Source organism: Bidens hawaiensis, unplaced genomic scaffold (assembly GCF_021521415.1).
Source record: "Bidens hawaiensis isolate Kalapana, Puna unplaced genomic scaffold, B.hawaiensis_p1.1 tig00012379_1, whole genome shotgun sequence".
Taxonomy (NCBI): Eukaryota; Viridiplantae; Streptophyta; class Magnoliopsida; order Asterales; family Asteraceae; genus Bidens; species Bidens hawaiensis.
The window spans coordinates 610,463-629,837 of record NW_027492010.1 but is presented as its reverse complement, the minus strand read 5'-3'; the positions used below and the strand labels follow the sequence as shown (position 1 = coordinate 629,837).

General features: G+C 43.7%; 2 protein-coding genes across 3 annotated transcripts; one reads left to right on the top strand and one right to left on the bottom strand.

Annotated features, from left to right (window-relative positions):
* Positions 1-10,634: 10,634 nt before the first annotated feature.
* On the top strand, positions 10,635-12,784 carry LOC143540864 (uncharacterized). Of its 2 annotated transcripts, XM_077033829.1 has the most exons (3): positions 10,635-11,265; positions 11,302-11,573; positions 12,268-12,784. In XM_077033829.1, the coding sequence occupies exons 1-2, from the start codon at positions 10,716-10,718 to the stop codon at positions 11,547-11,549; spliced, it is 798 nt and encodes a 265-aa protein (XP_076889944.1). In that variant the 5' UTR covers positions 10,635-10,715; the 3' UTR covers positions 11,550-11,573; positions 12,268-12,784. The 2 variants fall into 2 exon arrangements, with proteins under 2 accessions (XP_076889944.1, XP_076889943.1); XM_077033828.1 differs by having other exon boundaries at positions 10,635-11,573.
* Positions 12,785-13,649: 865 nt separating this feature from the next.
* LOC143540863 (glycosyltransferase BC10-like) lies at positions 13,650-16,324 on the bottom strand. The gene is made up of 2 exons (XM_077033827.1): positions 15,334-16,324; positions 13,650-14,509 (listed from the first exon to the last, which is right to left on the bottom strand). The coding sequence occupies exons 1-2, from the start codon at positions 15,886-15,888 to the stop codon at positions 13,868-13,870; spliced, it is 1,197 nt and encodes a 398-aa protein (XP_076889942.1). The 5' UTR covers positions 15,889-16,324; the 3' UTR covers positions 13,650-13,867.
* Between the last annotated feature and the right edge of the window lie 3,051 nt (positions 16,325-19,375).

Below are 19,375 nucleotides of genomic sequence, written 5' to 3'. Positions count from 1 at the left end.
TGAGGCGATAGAGAAGTATGCCAAGGAACGCGGGGGGAAACCCACGTGACTTCTCCAAAACCTTTAGACCAACTGTTGCAAATGCGGGAACGTCCAAGTTTGCAAGGGACATTGCGGAAGCAATCGCCCCGAAGAGTGCCAAACAGATGTCCAACATCGGCACTTATGATGGTATATCCGACCCAGACGATCACTTGAACAGATTCATAGCGGGGGCAACCGTCAGCAACTGGACGGAACCCACGTGGTGTTATATGTTCCAGATGACGCTGGTTGGAGCGGCCAGGGCGTGGTTTGATCGTTTACCGGTCCACCACATCTATGATTGGGCGGATTTCCAACACAAGTTCAGCCAGCACTTCAGTCAACAGAGGAAATATACTGAAGAGCAGTGGACGATCCTCAACTGCTTTAGAGAGGATGATGAATCTTTACTAGACTTCATCACTCGCTTCAACTCGAAGAAGCTGAGTCTGGGCACCATAAGCGAAGATCTTGTTCGCGCCGCTTTCATCCAGGGCGCCGAATACCCAGAGCTTATCCGCACGTTGATGGGTAAAGACGGCATGCCATCCGCATGGGATGCCATCATGACAGCAGCTAAACGCTTCGCGGAAACGGAAAAGCAACTGGGTAGAGATCTTCCCCAGAGCACAAACCTCTACACGCAGAGAACTAGAGAAAACAACGTCCGGACCGCCCGGCAAAACAAAAAGAGGAAGCTAGGTATTTGGCAGTCAAGGGTAAACTTTGACACCTCATCCAGCTCTCGCCCTCTAGTAGGCGGAAGGGATAACACGCACCCATCAAGCCGAAAACCCCGGTGGATGCCACTCACCAAAAGCGTCACGGAGATATTTGCCACCGAAAAACTCCCATGGCCAAAAGCCCCAATGATCCGGCAGCGACATAACGCGGATCAGAGCAAATCCTGTGACTTCCACGGGACAAAGGGTTACACCACTGAGGAGTGTACATCCTTGAAGGATATTGTTGAAACATTCGTCAAGGATGGAAGACTTACACACCTTGTGGCATCAATCATAAATGGAGGGAGGAATGATAACCGATACAAAGGCAACGGACGAAAGCCCGTTGACATCAGCATCCACATGGTTCATAGTAACGTCAGAGGAAGAAAAAGACGAACGACAGAACCATGCGCGTGGAAGGAAGCTGAGGTGCGCTTCCCGCGAGTGCCAGGAGGACCCAGCAAAGAAGGCCCTATCGTCATCAAAAGCCAGCTGGGGCACTACATCACTTCCCGCACTCTTGCTGACAACGGTGCCTCGTCAACGGTTATGTACAGGCAGTTCTTCGACAAGCTAGACGACGAAGACAAGGAACGCCTGGAAACGGTCTACGCCTCGATGGAAGGGTTCGACGGCAGCACAAACACCCCCTGGGTATCCTATCTTTCCCCGTCATTCTCACGGACGGGAAACACTCCCGCACAGAAGACGTGGACTTTGTCGTAATGAGGAAGCCACACCACACGTACTACATTCTCTTCGGGAGAGACGGGATGGCAAGATTCAATGCCGTGGTATCTTCAGTCCACGGCATGATGGGATGGCCAACAGTTGAGGGTGTAGCGATGATCACCGGTATTCCCCAGGTATGCATCGCATCTGTCTCATCCAAACCCAAACCAAAGATGGCTAAACCAACCATCACCGAACCAGAAGAATGGGCCTTCAATGGCAAATACCCTGACCAGGCTGTTACCATTGGCCCAACAATCACCGATCCTACGCGCACCTTACTCAAACGCTTGCTACAGAGAAACGCTGACATCTTCGCGTGGACACCAGCTGACATGACTGGTGTACCTCGAAGTAAGGCAGAGCATAAGCTCAAGTGTGACCCGGCTTTTACGTCAGTCATACAAAAGCGCAGAGTAATGGGGGCGGAACAAGCTAACGCGTGTAGAACCCAAGTCAAGGAACTCCTTGACGCGGGCATCGTACGCGTTAGCAGATATCAAACATGGGTTGCAAATCCCGTCATGGTACCGAAATCTAACAAACAATGGCGCATGTGCATAGATTTCAAAGACTTAAACAAAGCATGCCCCAAAGATTGTTACCCGTTACCCGAAATTGACCTTAAGGTAGATTCGTTAGCACCGTTTCGCCTTAAATGCTTCCTTGATGCGTATAAGGGGTACCATCAAATCCACATGGCCGTTGACGATCAGGACAAAACCGCATTTCGGACGCCCGATAGCACATTTTGTTATCAAATGATGCCATTCGGACTTAAGAATGCCGGGTCCACATACCAACGCCTGATGGACAAAGAGTTTCATGCCCAAATTGGGAGGAACTTGGAAGTCTACATGGATGACTTGGTCATCAAAAGCCCTGAGCCAGAAGCAATGTTGAAAGACATCGAAGAAACTTTCAACACGCTCAGAAAGATAAACATGAAGCTCAACCCGAGCAAGTGTTCCTTTGGGATGGAAGAAGGGAAGTTCTTAGGAGTCATTGTTGCTAAAGATGGCTTCAGAGCGAACCCTGAAAAGGTCGAAGCCATTATCAAAATGGAATCACCTACTACCATCAAGCAAGCTCAGACACTGAATGGACGACTAGTCGCACTTAATCGCTTTTTGGCAAACCATGCGGATAGGTCGTTCCCATTCGTGTCGACATTGAGAAACTGCTTAAAGAAAACGCACTTCCGCTGGACACCAGAAGCGGAAGCAGCTTTTCAGGAAATTCGGTCATGCTTGATCGAACTCCCAACGCTCACAGCACCAGAAGCGGGGGAGGAATTAATCCTATACCTTTCCGCCACAGATAGAGCAACCGGAGCAGTCATGCTAGTAGAGCGGAAAGGCATCCAGATGCCAATCTACTATGTTAGCCGTGTCCTAACAGACGTAGAAACCCGGTACTCTACCCTGAAAAAATTAGTCTTAGCACTTGTACAGGCTTCACGCAGGCTAAGACGATATTTCCAAGGTCACCTAATCACCATTCTCACCAACTTCAAACTTGCAAACGTTCTAGGCAAACCCGAATTGTCAGGACGCCTAGCCAAATGGGCAATAGAATTGGGAGAATACCCGATAAAGTACAAGCCAAGACCAGCCATAAAAGGCCAGGTCTTGGCCGACTTTATTGCAGAAGTCCCCGCTTCGCGGGAGAGAGAGTGCCAGGAGGAGGCTCAACCCTCTCCAGCACAGGACATCGATGATGTCTGGCGACTCTACACTGATGGAGCAGCCAGCAACGAGGGTTCAGGCGCAGGGTTGAAACTAACCAACCCAGCAGGCCAAGAATACACTTACGCTATTCGACTGGATTTTCCAAGTACGAATAACGAAGCGGAGTATGAAGCATTCTTGGCCGGGCTGGGAATTGCGCGTAAGATGGGAGTGAAAAACTTGGAAGCCCACGTGGATTCCATGTTAATAGCCAACCAAATAAACGGGACGTACACGGCCGTGAACGACACAATGGCCCTGTACCTCGCACAAGCAAAAACCCTTATGCGCGATTTTAACGATTGTAAAGTCATACACGTCAAGCGTAGCGAAAACAAATCTGCGGATGCGTTAAGCAAGCTTGCATCATTAGCCTTCACCCACTTGGGAAAGGACATCCGCATTGAACTCCTTGGAGCACCATCAGTCCCGCACAAGGAAATCTGTGTCATCCAAACCGGCACAGAAACGTGGATGACACCAATAATAAATTACCTTGCGGCGGGTATACTACCAGAGCCAAAAACACAGGCAAGAAAAATACGCTGTAAAGCACTGAACTATCAACTCATCGATGACATCCTTTACAGGCGTAATTTTCTTGGCCCACTCCTAAGATGCGTGGACAACCAAGATGCTGGCTACCTCCTAAAGGAAGTACACGAGGGCATCTGTGGAATACACGCAGGTCCACGCGCTGTTGTAGCTAAGCTAAACAACGCGGGATACTTTTGGCCGGGGATGCATACGGATGCGCTGGCATACATCAGAAAGTGTAGGTCTTGCCAGCTCTACGCACCCAACACGCATCGCCCGAAGAATGAACTTGTTCCAGTCACCTCTTCATGGCCATTTCAGAAGTGGGCCATCGATGTGACGGGCCCATTTCCCACATCAGCAGGGAACGTTCAGTTTCTAGTGGTAGCCATCGACTACTTCACCAAGTGGATAGAAGCAAAACCCTTAGCCCAAACAACCGCAAAACATATCAAAAAATTTATTTGGGAATTTATTATTTGTCGTTTTGGACTTCCACAGAATTTGGTGAGCGATAACGGCACCAACTTTGCTGACAAGAAGCTACAAAAGTGGCTGGAAGAACTTCAAATCACCCACACCTTTACCTCAGTGGCGCACCCGCAGGGTAATGGTGAGGTGGAAAGAGCAAATAAGAGCATCGTCGACGGCATAAAGAAAAGACTCTTGGAACACAGATCCGGCTGGGTGGACGAAGTTCCACACGTCCTTTGGGCAAACAGAACGCTGAAAAAGGCCAGTACGGGAGAAACCCCGTTCAGCCTCACTTATGGCACTGAAGCCATGGTCCCGGTCGAAATTGGTTTACCCTCACCAAGGGTCTTGATTTAGCCAGAAGACAATGATGCGGAAAGACGGTTAGACCTTATGCTAACCGAAGAACGCAGAGACTTAGCCGCAGCGCGTGAAGAGAACTACAAGCGACAAATGCAAAAGTACTACAACACGCGGGTAAAACTCTGCAACTTCAATGTCGGAGACTACATACTGCGTAACAACGAGGCTTCGAACCAAGAACGCCCAGGAAAGCTGGCCCCGGTCTGGGAAGGGCCATACATTATCAAAGAAGTTTTGGGAAAGGGCGCATACCGGCTCGAAAGGCTCGATGGCACCCCCATCCCAAGAACATGGAATGGAGCTCAATTACGCAAATGTTACATGTAGATCAATTCCAAACTTGTAAAGAAAAGGCCTAGAGCCACTTCTAATGGAAATGATTCTCCTTTATCACATTGTGTTGATAGCCTTACCTTTAATACTTATGAACTTTCCACACTGATATGCCGGTATTCACCGCATAAATAAGTGTGTAAAGAAGTAAGTCGTTGCGTGTGAAAGGCGGCAAAACCCGCATAAACACAAAAAACGGTAAAAATTTCTAAGGAAAAGATGAGGAAAACCTTCACGCAGGTCAGATATAGGTAAAGTTTAGCCATCCTACTGAGTGAAAGTGACGGTCTTACCCGCACAATCATGAGAGAGGAAGCAAAACTTTAACCTATTATCTGCCACGTTGAAAGGTTAACTTATCCAAAGTACTCAAGAAATTGCTAAGTTAAACTAAAATATGCGTGAAACAAAACATATAAGGTTTACAAGGCAAGGCATTAACAAATAATTTATATTCCATCAAAATTCAAATATTACAAGAATTCCTGGGCATAAACCCGCATACAAAAATATAAATCTATTCTAACAGAGGGAAGAGATCTAAAGGATAAAGCTTCAGGACCACTCCCGCTTGAACCCGCACCATCAGTTGAGTGTAGCGGTTCAAGGAAAGCCTTGAGAATAGCTAGCCCATCATCAGCAGCAGCAATCTCGTTCACCTTCCCCACCACCGGATGCGGGAAGGCAGCATACTGATTCACTGCCTGGTCATAAGCAGCTTCAGTATCCACGTCATAAAGAGGGAAGCTGGAAGGCGGGATGCCCTGTTCAACAAACCCTAGACCAAGCAGGAAGCCAGCCTTTTCCCCATCCTCATGAGAAGCGTTGAGGGATGCGCTCATAGCATCGTCATAGGATGTGTTCGTGAGAACCCGATGCACAACCTACAAAAAATATATATGCATCAAAAACTTCTAAGTATAAAGAAAAGCGTAAAGATATTATGAAGCTACGCATACCTGCGACAACGCTTCTCGTAGAAGCCATTCCTTTGTGATCAGAGCTTCCTGGAGGGCAGCTTGAGCTTGGTCACGGGCGCTTTCGGCTTCATTTTTGTTAAGGTTGGCAAGCAACACTTCCTTAGCAGCAGCCTCTTCAACGCCCTTCAGCTTACGCTCAGTACGGTCAAGCATACCCTTCTGGTCCAGGAGCTCTTGGAGTTTCTTGGCATCTTCTAAAGCCAAAGCATCATGAGCCTGCTGAAGCCTCTCTAGTTTGGCTTTAAGCTCCTCATTCTCGGCGCGTAGAGGCTCAACAATGGCTTCAGCTTTGGTGGCCCTCTCGGTCGCGTTCCGCGCAGTTTCCTTAGCCAACCTAAGCTGTTCGTTAACAGCTTGGGTAGCCTTGGAACGGGCCTCGAGCCGGGCCTGAACTTCAACCTCGAGGGCCTTGAAGGCCTTTTCCTTCTCCGCAGCAATGGCGGAAAGCCTCTTATTCTCCTCCCGGATTGCTCGCGCCTGAGCCACTTCCAGGCTACGCGCCGTCTTTAACTTGTCGTTTTCACGACAAAGCAACTCGACGCGCGGCTGCATCCGGGCAAGGAGGATTCGGAGCTCATTCGTTTGCCTACCCTTTTGGTAGCTAGACATGGCCTCCCCCAACGCACCGCTTGGGGCTGCGTGACGCGTCCACTCGACGCAGTCCACAGCCGTTCGAAGGGTTGTTCCCTGGCGGATGTTCCACCGTGGAACATACACCTCATTGGAATCCGAAACTGCAAAAACAAAAAACAGTTAGGAAAAGATGATATATAAAAAAAAAAAAGATAATAGGCCAAAATAACCCTACGCACCTGTAGGGTCGACAACAGGCCGGTAGCCGCCAAACCCATCACCCGAACCTAAGGGATATCCATCCAAGAGGTCGGGGAGATGGGAAGGAGGCAGAGATTGGCTACAAGCCCCAACCCTGAACGTACCTGAGAGACCACCCGTGGTCGCTGGCGCCGGAGAAGGCATTGTAGAGGCCCCTGCGGTAGAAACCAACAGAGGTGAACTCACTAGAGGTGAACTCACAACCGTGGCCGTCGCTGCGGAAGAACCCGCAGGAAAAACCACCGCCGGCTCAGTGAAGGATTCCGTGAAAATGACACTGACAGCCGGCGGAGATGATGTTACAGTTGGAACAGTTGCCTCAACGGGATGAGCAACTGAACCAATGCTGCAAACAGGCGCAGCCGCCTGGGTCATCGCCTCGGGTAGGTTGACCAAACCTACCGTCATGGGTCCAAAGATGCTCCTTCCCGCTCCACTATGGAATGCGGTTGCATCCACGCCTGCACGAAGACAAGATATATAAGTATGATGGCGGAAAGATATGCAATTAAGCGGAATATAATTTATACTTATGAGTTTTCTTGAGCTTGAAGGTTCTGACAGACGGGGACGAACCCGATGGAGCTGGCCTCTTCACGCTAGTCACCGTCGTAGAACTTGGTTGCTCGGAGGTGACAGCTGTCTCAACCTCCGAGACAATTGTCTCACCACCACCAGGGTTCCCCGCCGCCTCCTCGCTTTCAGTCTCGGAGTCAGACTGATTTCCTAGGTCGACGGCGGAGGTAACCTGTGGATTCCTCATCAGAAGATGACAAAATTAGAGGAATTCCAGCAGATGTTTGAGCATGGAGAGGGCGAGGGTTAAAGAAACCCTTACCTGGCCGTGTGGCGCTCAGAATCTCGTGGCCAGGCGGGTAGACCTCCACAAACCGATCCGCCGTTTGCTCCAGGATGGGCAACTCGTTCTCATCGAGAGCACGAGTACCCAGCCGAGCGGGACCACCGCTCTCACGTGGTTGCAGAAGCGACTGCAAGTTGTTTCCCTCTGAAAATAAAAAGAAAGAAATGGTTAGAGCAAAAACCCTAAATTAGCAAATAATATGAAGCATACCGTAAGGGATAGAGTTCAAACCGTATTCGAGGATGATGGGTACTTGCGGAGACTCAGAACCGGCATCCTTCCATACCCGGCTCATCCCAAACATCACCATCCCAGACTCCGCAAAGCGGTAAACCGGAGTCTGGATCCGGGAGATTTTGGTAAACCATTCCGCCTCCTGGTAGTTGGAGGCGTGAAGGTTGGGGAGTGCCCTCCCGTTCTTGAATGTCATCGCAATAGGGGCGACATGGGCAGAGATATAGAACTCCCGCTTCCAAGACCGAAGACTGCGCTCGGTAGCACAGATCTTCAAACCCTTGATCCGAGTGATCAAGGTGTACCAGCCCTGGATGCACCTCCAGGAGTAGAAGGTCATCAGGCGGTCGACGCGAGGCTTAACGCCCAGAATGTGGCACACCCATTCAAAGTGGCGAACCTTTGCGATCTCCGTCGGGTGCACCTCCGTTAAATGTACACCGTGTTTCTCCAAAACACGGTACACAAACTTCGTCAATGGGAACCTGAGATTCCCATAGATGAAGAATGCAGCATACACCTCTATCTTGCCCTTGGGGGCATCGTACACCGTCTGGTGAGGCTCAGGAAACTCAGGCTCGAAAGGCTCGAGCATGAACTTCTTGACGATGTACTGGTACAGGTCGACGGAAAGAGCACACTGGCACTCGCCAGCAGTACTCTTATCGTCCTTATCAGACTCGGACATCGGTTTCTCGATGTACACGTCAGACTCCTCGGCAGTAGCCTCAGGATCATGAATGGAAGACATGTTTTGGATGTAAAGAAGAACGATTTCAGGAGAATGCTCGACGGAAAAGTTAGAGTATTCGCCGGAAATCGTTTAGAAGAAGAAGAGTGAAGTGAAGGTGTGAATTAGGATACACCCTCTCCCCCTTTATATATACTCATCGCAATGAATGCGATGAATTTAATGCGGAAGAGAGAGAGAGAGAGCGCAGGTGCAATGAAACTATGACACGTGGAAAGAGCAAGCTGGCAGCAGCTGTTGAAAGGACGCGTGCCGTAAAATTCGCGCCCACGCGGCCGAAAACTCGCGCCCACGCGCCTGAAAAAGCGTCTGGAATGACCATATACCGTCACGTCGCCATAACTTCCTGCACGTCCTGAAACTGTCAGAAGAAACCGTCGGACGACGCTAACGTCCCTTCAGCAGTTTGGACCGTTCTTATCCTTTCACCAACTCTCTGAATTTCAAAAAGATTCTAAAAGATTCAAAGATTCAAAAATAAGAGGGAATATACCCCCTTACCTTGGAAAGCGAGAAACCATAAGACGAGTGCGGGTACAGTGTCAAGGCGAAACCCTTCACATACTTAGCACTTGCAGGGAATCAAAGCTAACAAGATACCTTGGGAAACAAGAAACCGTAAGACAAGTGCGGGTACAGTGTCAAGGCGAAACCCTTCACATACTTAGCACTTGCAGGGAATTGAAGCCAAGAAGGATCTTATGGACCATGCTTGCGGAAAGGGAAATAGCACCTCCGCATAGCGGGAACGTTGAGAACTAGCTTGTTTGAAACTTCAAGGCGGAATTGGTGGTTTAACATAACTGATCACTATGTCCAAAACTACCAAAACCTCGTGAAGAATCTATGCAAGTGAAATGCAACGCTCCCGACGTGCGAAGGGGTTAAACACTTACCCGCATCATAACCAAAGATCAGGCAGAAAAGTCAGGAATTTCTGCGAGTGACATTAGGAAAACCGCGGGAAGAATCCCCACGGAAAACCTTAAAACTAAAAACCCTTTTCAAAACCCCTTGCTTAAGTCCAAAAGTTCACCTCACTTGTTAACAATTCATGAGAAGAACAATGGACTGGGGGGGACTTGAAGAGGTAGGTCCCAGCAGAGTCCAGTTGGACCCGCAAGACACACCTTGAAAAGGTACGTCTGCGCAAAGACCAACTGGTTCCGCAGGACCCACCATGCTCAGAGAGATGAAGACCTTACGCGCAGTACGCCAGCTGTTCCCGCAGGAAAAGCCTCCCAGTGGTAAAGTACACCGCCTGTTCCCGCAGCTGCGGATACAAGCCATGAGGGAAGGCTACCCGCACTAATAGTAAGGCTACACGCACAAGGCACTAACTCTTAATAATTCAGTAATGTCACCTGAAGAAGGAATGAGCAAGGCGGGAATACTCCCGCCCAAATGAGCCAGTCCGTACGCTTCTGGAAGATCTTTTGTACTATACCTGCCAAGGTATGGACATAATAGACAAGATCTGACCAAAGCAGCCCATGAACCAATCACAGGGTGACAGCTCACCGACAACAGTACGAGGAGGACCACGCTCTAGTACAAAATGTCACTATCAGCCGCTGCCTACCCACCAACCCTCATCGTGGCATGTACATAGCCTGTAGTTGGTGAAAAAAGAATAGTACACAGCCGGCCATGTCACTATCAGCCGCTGCCTACCCACCAACCACCAGCATGGCGCGTACGTAGCCCACAGTTGGTGGAAAAGGAATATTATACAGCTGGCTGTACCTGCTTGGAAATCTACCTTCGGCTATAAATACTCCAACACCTTGGAATGGTATGATCATCTGATACTATCTGATCTCTAGCTATTTCTCTTAATATACACTTATATTCAGAGCAATCTAGTCTGATTCTCACGCTGGAGGGTGGTCACAAGGAGGAATCCCCCCCTTCTCAGTGACGAGCTCACGGTGTCTGTTTTGCAGGTCAAGAAGAATAACCATCTTTACCGGACCTAACCCTCGTGGGAAACATCTACTTAACCCTAAGATTATCCGTAATCTGCCTGGGGAACTTAGTGTTTCTTCACCTGATGTTAACACTTATAGAACCTTGATTGATGGTTATTTGAAATTAGGAAGAATTGATGAGGCGATAGAGAAGTATGCCAAGATGGTCGAGGCGGGATTGAGAGTGATTCCTGCTTATGCTAATAAATGGTTTTCTGAAATGATTGAAAATGGGAAGGTTGTCGAGTGTGAACCGATTTTGACTAAAATGGGTGAGAAGGATCCAAAACCGGACTCTACTAGCTATGAGATTGTCATAAGGGCGCTTTGTGCGGCTTCTAATTATGATACGAGTTTGAGTTTGTTGCAACAGATGGTTAGTTATGGTGTAGGTGTGGGCCCTGTGCTTAAGGAGCATGTGATGGATGTTTTTGACAAGGTCGGGCACTGGGGGGATATTGATCGGATTCTAAATGCAATGGTGCCTGGCTATGCTGCAAATGTAGGAAATGAGAGCGGGTACAGATATGGGTATAATCAGCAAAGCAATAGTGGAAATGGGTATGTGAATAGACAGCAATATAACACTAGAAACACTCAGCAGTATGATAATGGGAATGGACAACCACGGTATGATAATAGAAGTTCTACCGGAAATGGACAGCAATATAATAATGGAAATGGACAACCGCAGTATAATAATAGAAGTTATACTGGAAGTGGACAGCAGTATAATAATGGAAATGGACAACCACAGTATAATAATAGAAGTTATACTGGAAATGATCAGCAATATAGTAATGGAAGTTGGAACAGGAATGGACAGCAATATGGTAATGGAAGTTGGAATGGGAATGGACAAGGGTACAGCAATGGACAACAGAATGGAAGCAGACTGCATTATGGAAACTGGCAGCAGAATGGAAGTGATCAGCAAGTAATAAATGGGGAGCAAGGATATGAGCAGCAGCCTCAGACTGGCTCGGTAGGGCTTTGATTACTTTTAGAGCTACAATATAAGGTATTTATTCAGTATTCCTCTTTTTGAGATAGTTGCCAAGAAATACATGTCATAGCTTTTGATTGTTGCTCTTTGGTCTACTTGTATGTACTATGATCTTTATTAAAATGCCATTTAGCTTTTATTGTCTTTTTTTAAGATGGAAATTTGAAGCCATAATGATAAAATATGTTGAAGAAAATTATTATCTTGCTTGTGTTTTGTCATATGAGCTATTAGATATGCAGGCAATTGTTTCTTTTGGTTATGGATATGAATTGTTAAAACTATAAATCATTGCTTACTTGAATTCCCTAAGCAAACAAACTTGCAAATTTTGCCACCTAGTTGAAAATCTTGTGGAGTTGGTCATGCTTAGGGATGCTCACGATCCAAGTTAGGGTCGGCTCTGACTCAGTTCAAATTTACATAATCGAGCTGAAAAGTGAACTCGAACATGGCTCAACCTGAGCGAGCCTGGTTTGGATCGGTTCTATATATATATATATATATATAAAAGAAAAATAACAAAGCTAACTTTTTTAATATTAGTTAACAAGGACAATTAAACAAGTTGAATGAAGAACAAGACAGTCAACAATGGGAAAACAATATAACAAATAAAAAAAGGATAAGCTCTGTAGATCTTCAATGGTCGTTTCAAGCATGTGCATGTTATAGATAGTCATAGGTTTAAGCATATTATTTGTTGTAGATCTGTATGTCGAGCAAAGAAACGAAGAAGAAACATAGAAATCAAGAAACGAGCAGTTTTGTTGTAGTCTGCATATTTGATAGGGGTCTTTTCTGTAGTCTGCAGATCGATGAAATCAAAGATTAGGGTTGTCTCTGGCGGTTTTCTCTTCACGTATCCTGTATCCAATATGGTGTGCTATGGAGGACTAGTAAAAGCTTAATATAATTGTTGAACTTGTCACAGATTTAGTATTTACTAAAATTTTTGATTAACAAAAGGCGTAGTTGATCGATTTGAGCTTGATAATGAGTTCCATGAGTTGTGATCTATGCGTCATCCGGTTTTCAAGACCCTGCATGCTTGTTTGGCGTACCTGCCTCGTTTTCTAAAAGACTGTCTACTACTCTTTTCGGCGTTTCTACGGACACGCAGAAAAAAGTATTTAACCCTAAGATACATAAAACTAAAGAGAGTGCGAGTTTTAAAAGATTGAGGTTTGCTGCAACAGTTTTATTAGCCCCGGGACTTATTATTATTATGCAGTGAAAACTTAATTAAAACAAAGAACGGCATTGCAAGAGGGTTAACTTTAAATTATCTAATTAAGTGTTTTTGTATATATAATTTAGAGAAAATCAATTTTAGAGAATTGAGATCTGAATGCTCTTGATACAAGAAAACTATGTAGTTTATATGGTTGGATATTTCTGATGATTTCTGTTAGACAAATCTCTTAAAACAGATTTCGGTGAACCCATCCATCTACCAGGGTACAACAGTCGGAGCGGATGTATTGCCGAGATTAGCGTAGCACCTGAAAAGAACACTTGCAACGGGAGTGTACACTTGCGATGCCCACTTGTATAATTACATATGTTATATCTACTATTTGTGTTTCTATGGAAACTCCAAACAAAGTTCCAAGAATCATGACAACCAAAGTCCGGACTACATAAAACAATTAACATATGATTGCCAGTCAATTTGATCATACTGTTGGAAAATGAGTTCCATGAATTATACCAGATGCATCAATGGAGTAGTTAAGTACTAAATAATCCCCCTCTTCATATGCATTACTACTTTAATAGATTAAGCATGATGTCATCGGGTTTTAGAGATTGGTTCAACCTGTCTGAAAAAGTAAAACCAAAAAATTAAAAGCTATATAGAGTAAAATGAGAAAGAAAATCTATAAAAGAAAACAAAAAATAATATATAAAAACAATACAAATTTTAAAAATAACCGGCCTTGCCCAAAGCCGGATTATAAACTCGACCAGTCAAACCACAACTAAATCGAACCGACTGATCCCTAATTTCCAGGTTTCGGTCCCACGCAGCGTGTGATCGATCCTAGTCACACCGTAACTCTTAATGTTAAATTTAGTTTCTATAAAGTTTACTTACTATATTCATTAGTTTTAGATCCCCAAAAATCCTCATTCAAATTAAAGATAATCAAAAAATGAAAAAAAAACCAAAAAGGAAAAAGACTTGTACATCCACCTAAACTTTAACAACACTCCCAAAACTGTGAAGTCAACATGGTCTATACAGTCTCCTCCCAACAAAACCCTACAACACAAACTCAACAACATTTGCCAACCACAACACTTCAATATTCAAACACTTTTGAAGCAAGCTCAAGCAACGGCTCCAACGCGCTCGCGTCAAACTTCCTAGCAAACATATAACAAATATGCGACTTCCCCTTGTTATAGGAGCAAGTAGTCCCATTATTTCTAACAGCCTGAAGAAAACTTTCACTAATATCTTTAGCCCCAAAACTAGCCGGATGTGGGCCCTCTTTTGACCAATCAACATAAGTCACGGTTCGACCATCATTAAGCCGTTCATGAAACATGTGCACAAAAGTCGGCATGTAATGTTCATCTGGGTAACATTCTTCGGTGCAATACCTTTTAAAAAGATTGTAATATTTTGTGTCTGCGACCACTTTAATGGCGAGTGCACGGTTCATTTCAAACCATTGGGACCCTTTTCGCCAGTCCCGTGGCCGAATGTCGGGTTTCATGTTGCGGTTGTACCGCCCCTGCCCGTGTCTAGACGGGTCGTCATAAGAGTCTAGGAAGCTGTACTTGGATTCAACCAGATATTTGTAGACGGTTGGGAAGTTGTAGATCGGGATGCCGCTTTCTGATAGGAGAACAAACCGCTCGTTGGAGAAGTCAAGTAACGCGTTTCCTAAAAGTCGTCGTTCGGCATCAACTAGTGACACGGTTCCCCATTCTACAGCCTGAATACATATGAAGAAAAAGAAGTGTTAAACTTTACATTTTAGGGTTTAGAGCTTAGAATTTAATAACGCGCATTCAAATACCCCTCCCTATAGATATAAATTAAACACATCTTAAAGTCATTAATATGTGTATTTACTTGATTTGCACGCGATATCAGTCAAAGAAGTGTTAAACTTAAGTTTTTTTTGATTTGGGATTCAGGATTGTTTAAAGTTCAAGGTATGGTCTAATCACGCACATTCAAATACCCCTAAAGATATAAATCAAACACATCATAAAGTCTTGAACTTTAATATTTACTTGATTTGCACATGATATCAAGTATCAACCAAGGAAGTGCTAAACCTGACTTTTTAGGGTTTAGAGTCTAGAGTTTATGGTTTGGTCTAATCACACGCATTGAAATACCCCTAAAAACATAAATAAAACTCAACTTAAATTCTTGAACTTTAATATTTACTTGATTTGCACATGATATCAACCAAATGTAATCGAAAGCGAAAGAATTCTAATAAAAAAAAGTATGCAACTATTTAAAGAAAGCGCATTAATCGCGAATCAAACAGAATAAATAATTAATGGTTAAAGGTAAGATTGGTCTTCGTCCATGTTGCTTGACCATTTAAACTATTTCAGTACCAAGTCCATTCGTCCCTAGCACTAGCTCTGTTACATTTTTTCGGTTAACTTGTTGTAAATTGACCAACATACCCATGAAATGGCCAAACCACATGAACGAAAACCAAACGTAACTCCAGGTTATAAACCAATCATCACTGCATATTTTATATAACTCATAAAACACCTACAAAACACATACCTGACTAGGAATCTGTCTCCTAAAGAAAACTGAAGAATTTACAACATCGAGCTCAAACCCGGGATTCGTATGAACATAAATAGAATACTTGATCGAATCTTGACCCTCGAAAAACCTCTCCCACAACGGCAAAAACGGAAGCGGTCCCCTTGTCAAGAACATAAAGGCTACCTTAGGCATTCTATCAAACGGGTAATGTGCGTTTTCAGGCACCAAAGAAGCCCTCCACAAAAGCTCATCATCGGTCATATTATGACTCCGATTCTTGGGAAACCAAAAGCTTTCCATGCTCAAACAATCCTCTCTTACACAATAACCGGTTCCACTCGTTTCCAAGACGCTAGCATAATTACGGTTTGAATTCGATAAGGCCTGATTTGGATTAAGGTTATAGGGTTGTGAAGTGAGGTATCTATCTACATGGGAGCTTGAAAGCAAACCAATAACCACCCCGGTTACGAAAACTATCAGAAACCATACAGCCTTAATTAACCCGAATGGCGAGTCTTTAAAAACAAACCGTTTAGATAAATCAAACTCATTTTTACCCCTCATGTTGTTGTTAGCTTTTGCTAATAGATACAGATTTGAATCAAAAGCTGAGAAATTGAGTTGCTAAGAATGAAATTGACATTGAATCTGAGCAAACCCAGCATCTGATTGCAACTTAGTACCCGATTAATGAAGTATTTTCCTGACCGATTGAATTGGGGGTGAAAAACTAGGGTTTGAGAGTGAGAATAAAATTAAAACGAAATCCGTGAAGATGAAGCGAAATTGAAGGAAACCCACGTTGGGGTATCGTAAGATGTACAAAACCCTTGAATACGAAGATTCAAAATTGAAAACTGGAAGCGGGAAATTGAGATAATTGATGGCTTTGAAGAAGAAGAAGAAGAAGGAAGATTTTGAATGATATGATGGTGTTAAAACAACCTGAATTATGTTGAAAAGGACAAGATCTATGAACGGTCTTTTCGATACTGCATATTCCTCATTTTGGATAAACTCATAAAATATGTTGTTCAAAGGATGTAACCAAAGCCCAATTAGGGATGGCAAAAAAACCCAAACCCGATGGGGAAAACCGAAACCCGCCCCGAACGGGGCGGGTTCGGGGACACTTAATCGGGGACGGGTCCGGGTTCGGGTTTTCCCCGTTTAAGTTAATCGGGTTCGGGGCGGGTATGGTATAGCCTGTACCCGCCCCGTATACCCGCCCCGTATACCCGTTTAAAACCCGTTTAATTAAATATAATTTTTATATTTATATATAATATATTATTTATTAAATATAATTTTTATATTCGGGTATGACTTATTATTTACATTAATTTAACTTTATTCATTAATTGTATTAACTTTATTTATGTATTAGGTGTCACAACGGAGCTTGATTTGTATCTACAAGAGAAAGTTTGGATAAAAGAAACTGAGATTGACCTTTTAGCTTGGTGGAAAACAAATGGTGTCCAGTACCCAAGGTTGCAAAAGATTGCTCGAGATATATTGGCGATTCCAATATCTACCGTTGCTTCCGAGTCCGCTTTTAGTACAAGTGGTAGATTGGTAAGTCCACATCGTAGCCGTCTTCATCCAAAAACATTGGAAGCGTTAATGTGCGCCCAAAGTTGGTTGTTGAATGAAATCAAAGGTAAACAAACATTTTATTTTTTATTTTTAACTTAGCTACTATATAAACTTTTGACTTTTGTGATATGAATATAGCAACTTGTTCAGAAGAATCCGAGGCATATTGCCAAACTATTGAATATGATTGTGACGATGGTATTGAGGTAATACATATATATATGGTTTATCGTTTACATTTTAATATGGTTTAACATTGATTCTTATATAGTTTCCAATTAATATGTTAATGTTTGATTATCATAGCAATCCGGCGTGACAAGTGTTTGAATGGTTGAATGGGTGCGGTATGGACGTGTAAGAAGGAAGTTAATTTCCGTTGTGATGGGAGAAATAAACATTTTTATGTATTAATAATGTCTTTTGTATGTGTAATGTGTTTGGATATTGAACTTTTTGTGTATTAATATTGTATTGTAATTTTGTATCATTTTCTTACAATCGGGTTTTAAACGGTGAACCCGACGGTTAAATGGGGATCCCCACGGGGAATTTAGCCCGTTTAAAAACCATTTATGCTAGACGGGTTCCCCGAATACCCGCGGTTTTCCCCGAATCCCCGATGGGGATTCCCCGTTTAGTCCCCGCGGGTTTTTAGACGGTTTTGGTAATGTGTTTTATAAACCGGGGCGGGTATGGGATTGGCATTCCCCGCCCCGAAACCGCCCCGTTGCCATCCCTAAGCCCAATCATATTTTGGCTTTCATTGTGGATTTATTTTATGTTTTTATTTTATTTTATTTTTTATAATTACGAAGAGGACATGAAAGAAGCAGAACGTCCTTCTCTATCCTCTCCGGTGCAGCTACATAAGTTGTTGGAAGAGATAAAAAATGTTTAGTTTCTTTTAACTAAAAACAAGTCTAAAAAATTTGGGCTCTCGTGTGAAGATTAGTGTAATTTGCAGTTGTAATTGTCGTTTTTTGTTTTTTTTCCTTGTGTTAGGTGTTGGGGTTGGCTACTATAGCCATGTCCGGTCGTTTCGGTGGTTGTAATTAGTGGTTCCTAGCGTCTTGCTAGTTTTTTAATAAAATATTTGTTGTTCGTGAAAAATAAAATGATGCGGGGGTTACAAGTTTCATGGTTGAGGAACTCATAGGAGGTCAAATTCGAATAGTTTAATCGGGTACTGTTACAGGTTTCTTGTTTTGTGTGACAGGAATTTCAAGACTTGGGTTACTTCTCCATCCTTATAAGCTAAACTAGAATAGACATGCCTTACGTGCAACTCGTCACATATAGAATTTAGTATCCAAGAAAGGACCACAGAGTTAATACGATCACACATAGAGAACTAGCAAGTTCCTTTTTAAAATTATATAAGGCGAAAAACTTATCTTTCGGTGATCATTTGACTATGATAAAATTAGTTTATGAAATTATTATTTCATTTTATCCCACGGTTAAAGTTTTGAAAAGTTTGGAGAGAGAAAGAAGAAAGATCTTACGGTGAAAGGAAGAGAAAGATAAAATAAGTTAGGTGACATGACAAAAACAGTACTTGATATAAATTGTGGTGGTTTAGGAGTCAGAACTAAGGCTATAAACAAGGCATATTAGCAAAATGGTAGCTAAAATCATAAAAATGACCAGCCCCGGTTATGGGTCAAGATTAACATGGCCTATGCTTGGGATAGGTGCTCTTGGATTTGTATCTATACAAAACTAGCCTTGGTGGAACATAGAATAACATAGGCAAGACAACCTTTGTTGGTGAAAGAATCATATTAGCTGTAAAAGGAAAAAATAAAAATAAATGAGTAAAGGAGACAATACCCTATTTTGGCATTATTGGGCATGTAAGCAACCGCTAAAAGAATTATTTCCCGTCTTATTCTCAATTTAATAAATTGAAGACTGTTTAGATCGTGATAGTACAAAAAAGGTTAATAGCAAGATTAGGGCAGACCTAGCTTAGGAAGAGGGGCAGCGGACAAAAAAGGTTAATAGCAAGATTAGGGGTAGACCTAGCTTAGGAAGAGGGGCAGCCTCCGCTACCTCTCAATGTTTTGCCGGTAGTGTAAAAACAATTGGTCGGTTTTCTTGTTTCGTTATCCTTGAAAAAAATAACGTTACCCCTATGTATTTTAAGCCCAACCAAACTAATACTTAAACCCAACAAAAGCCACTTATATTATAAAGCTCAACCTAAAAAACACAATAACTCAAATAATCCCTTTAAGTTTTACAATAAAAAAAATAAAAATAAAAGGACTGGATATCGTGAACACATGCACACATCCGACTGCTCTCTGCTCACCACACACCACCAGTTCACTAAGGCGATCGCCGCCACCTCCTCCTGACCTCACTCGGGCACTCCGCTGTAACAATCCGGACTTTTCATTTATGGTTTTAATAGCCGTTACTGTCACACCCTGGCTTACGGCCT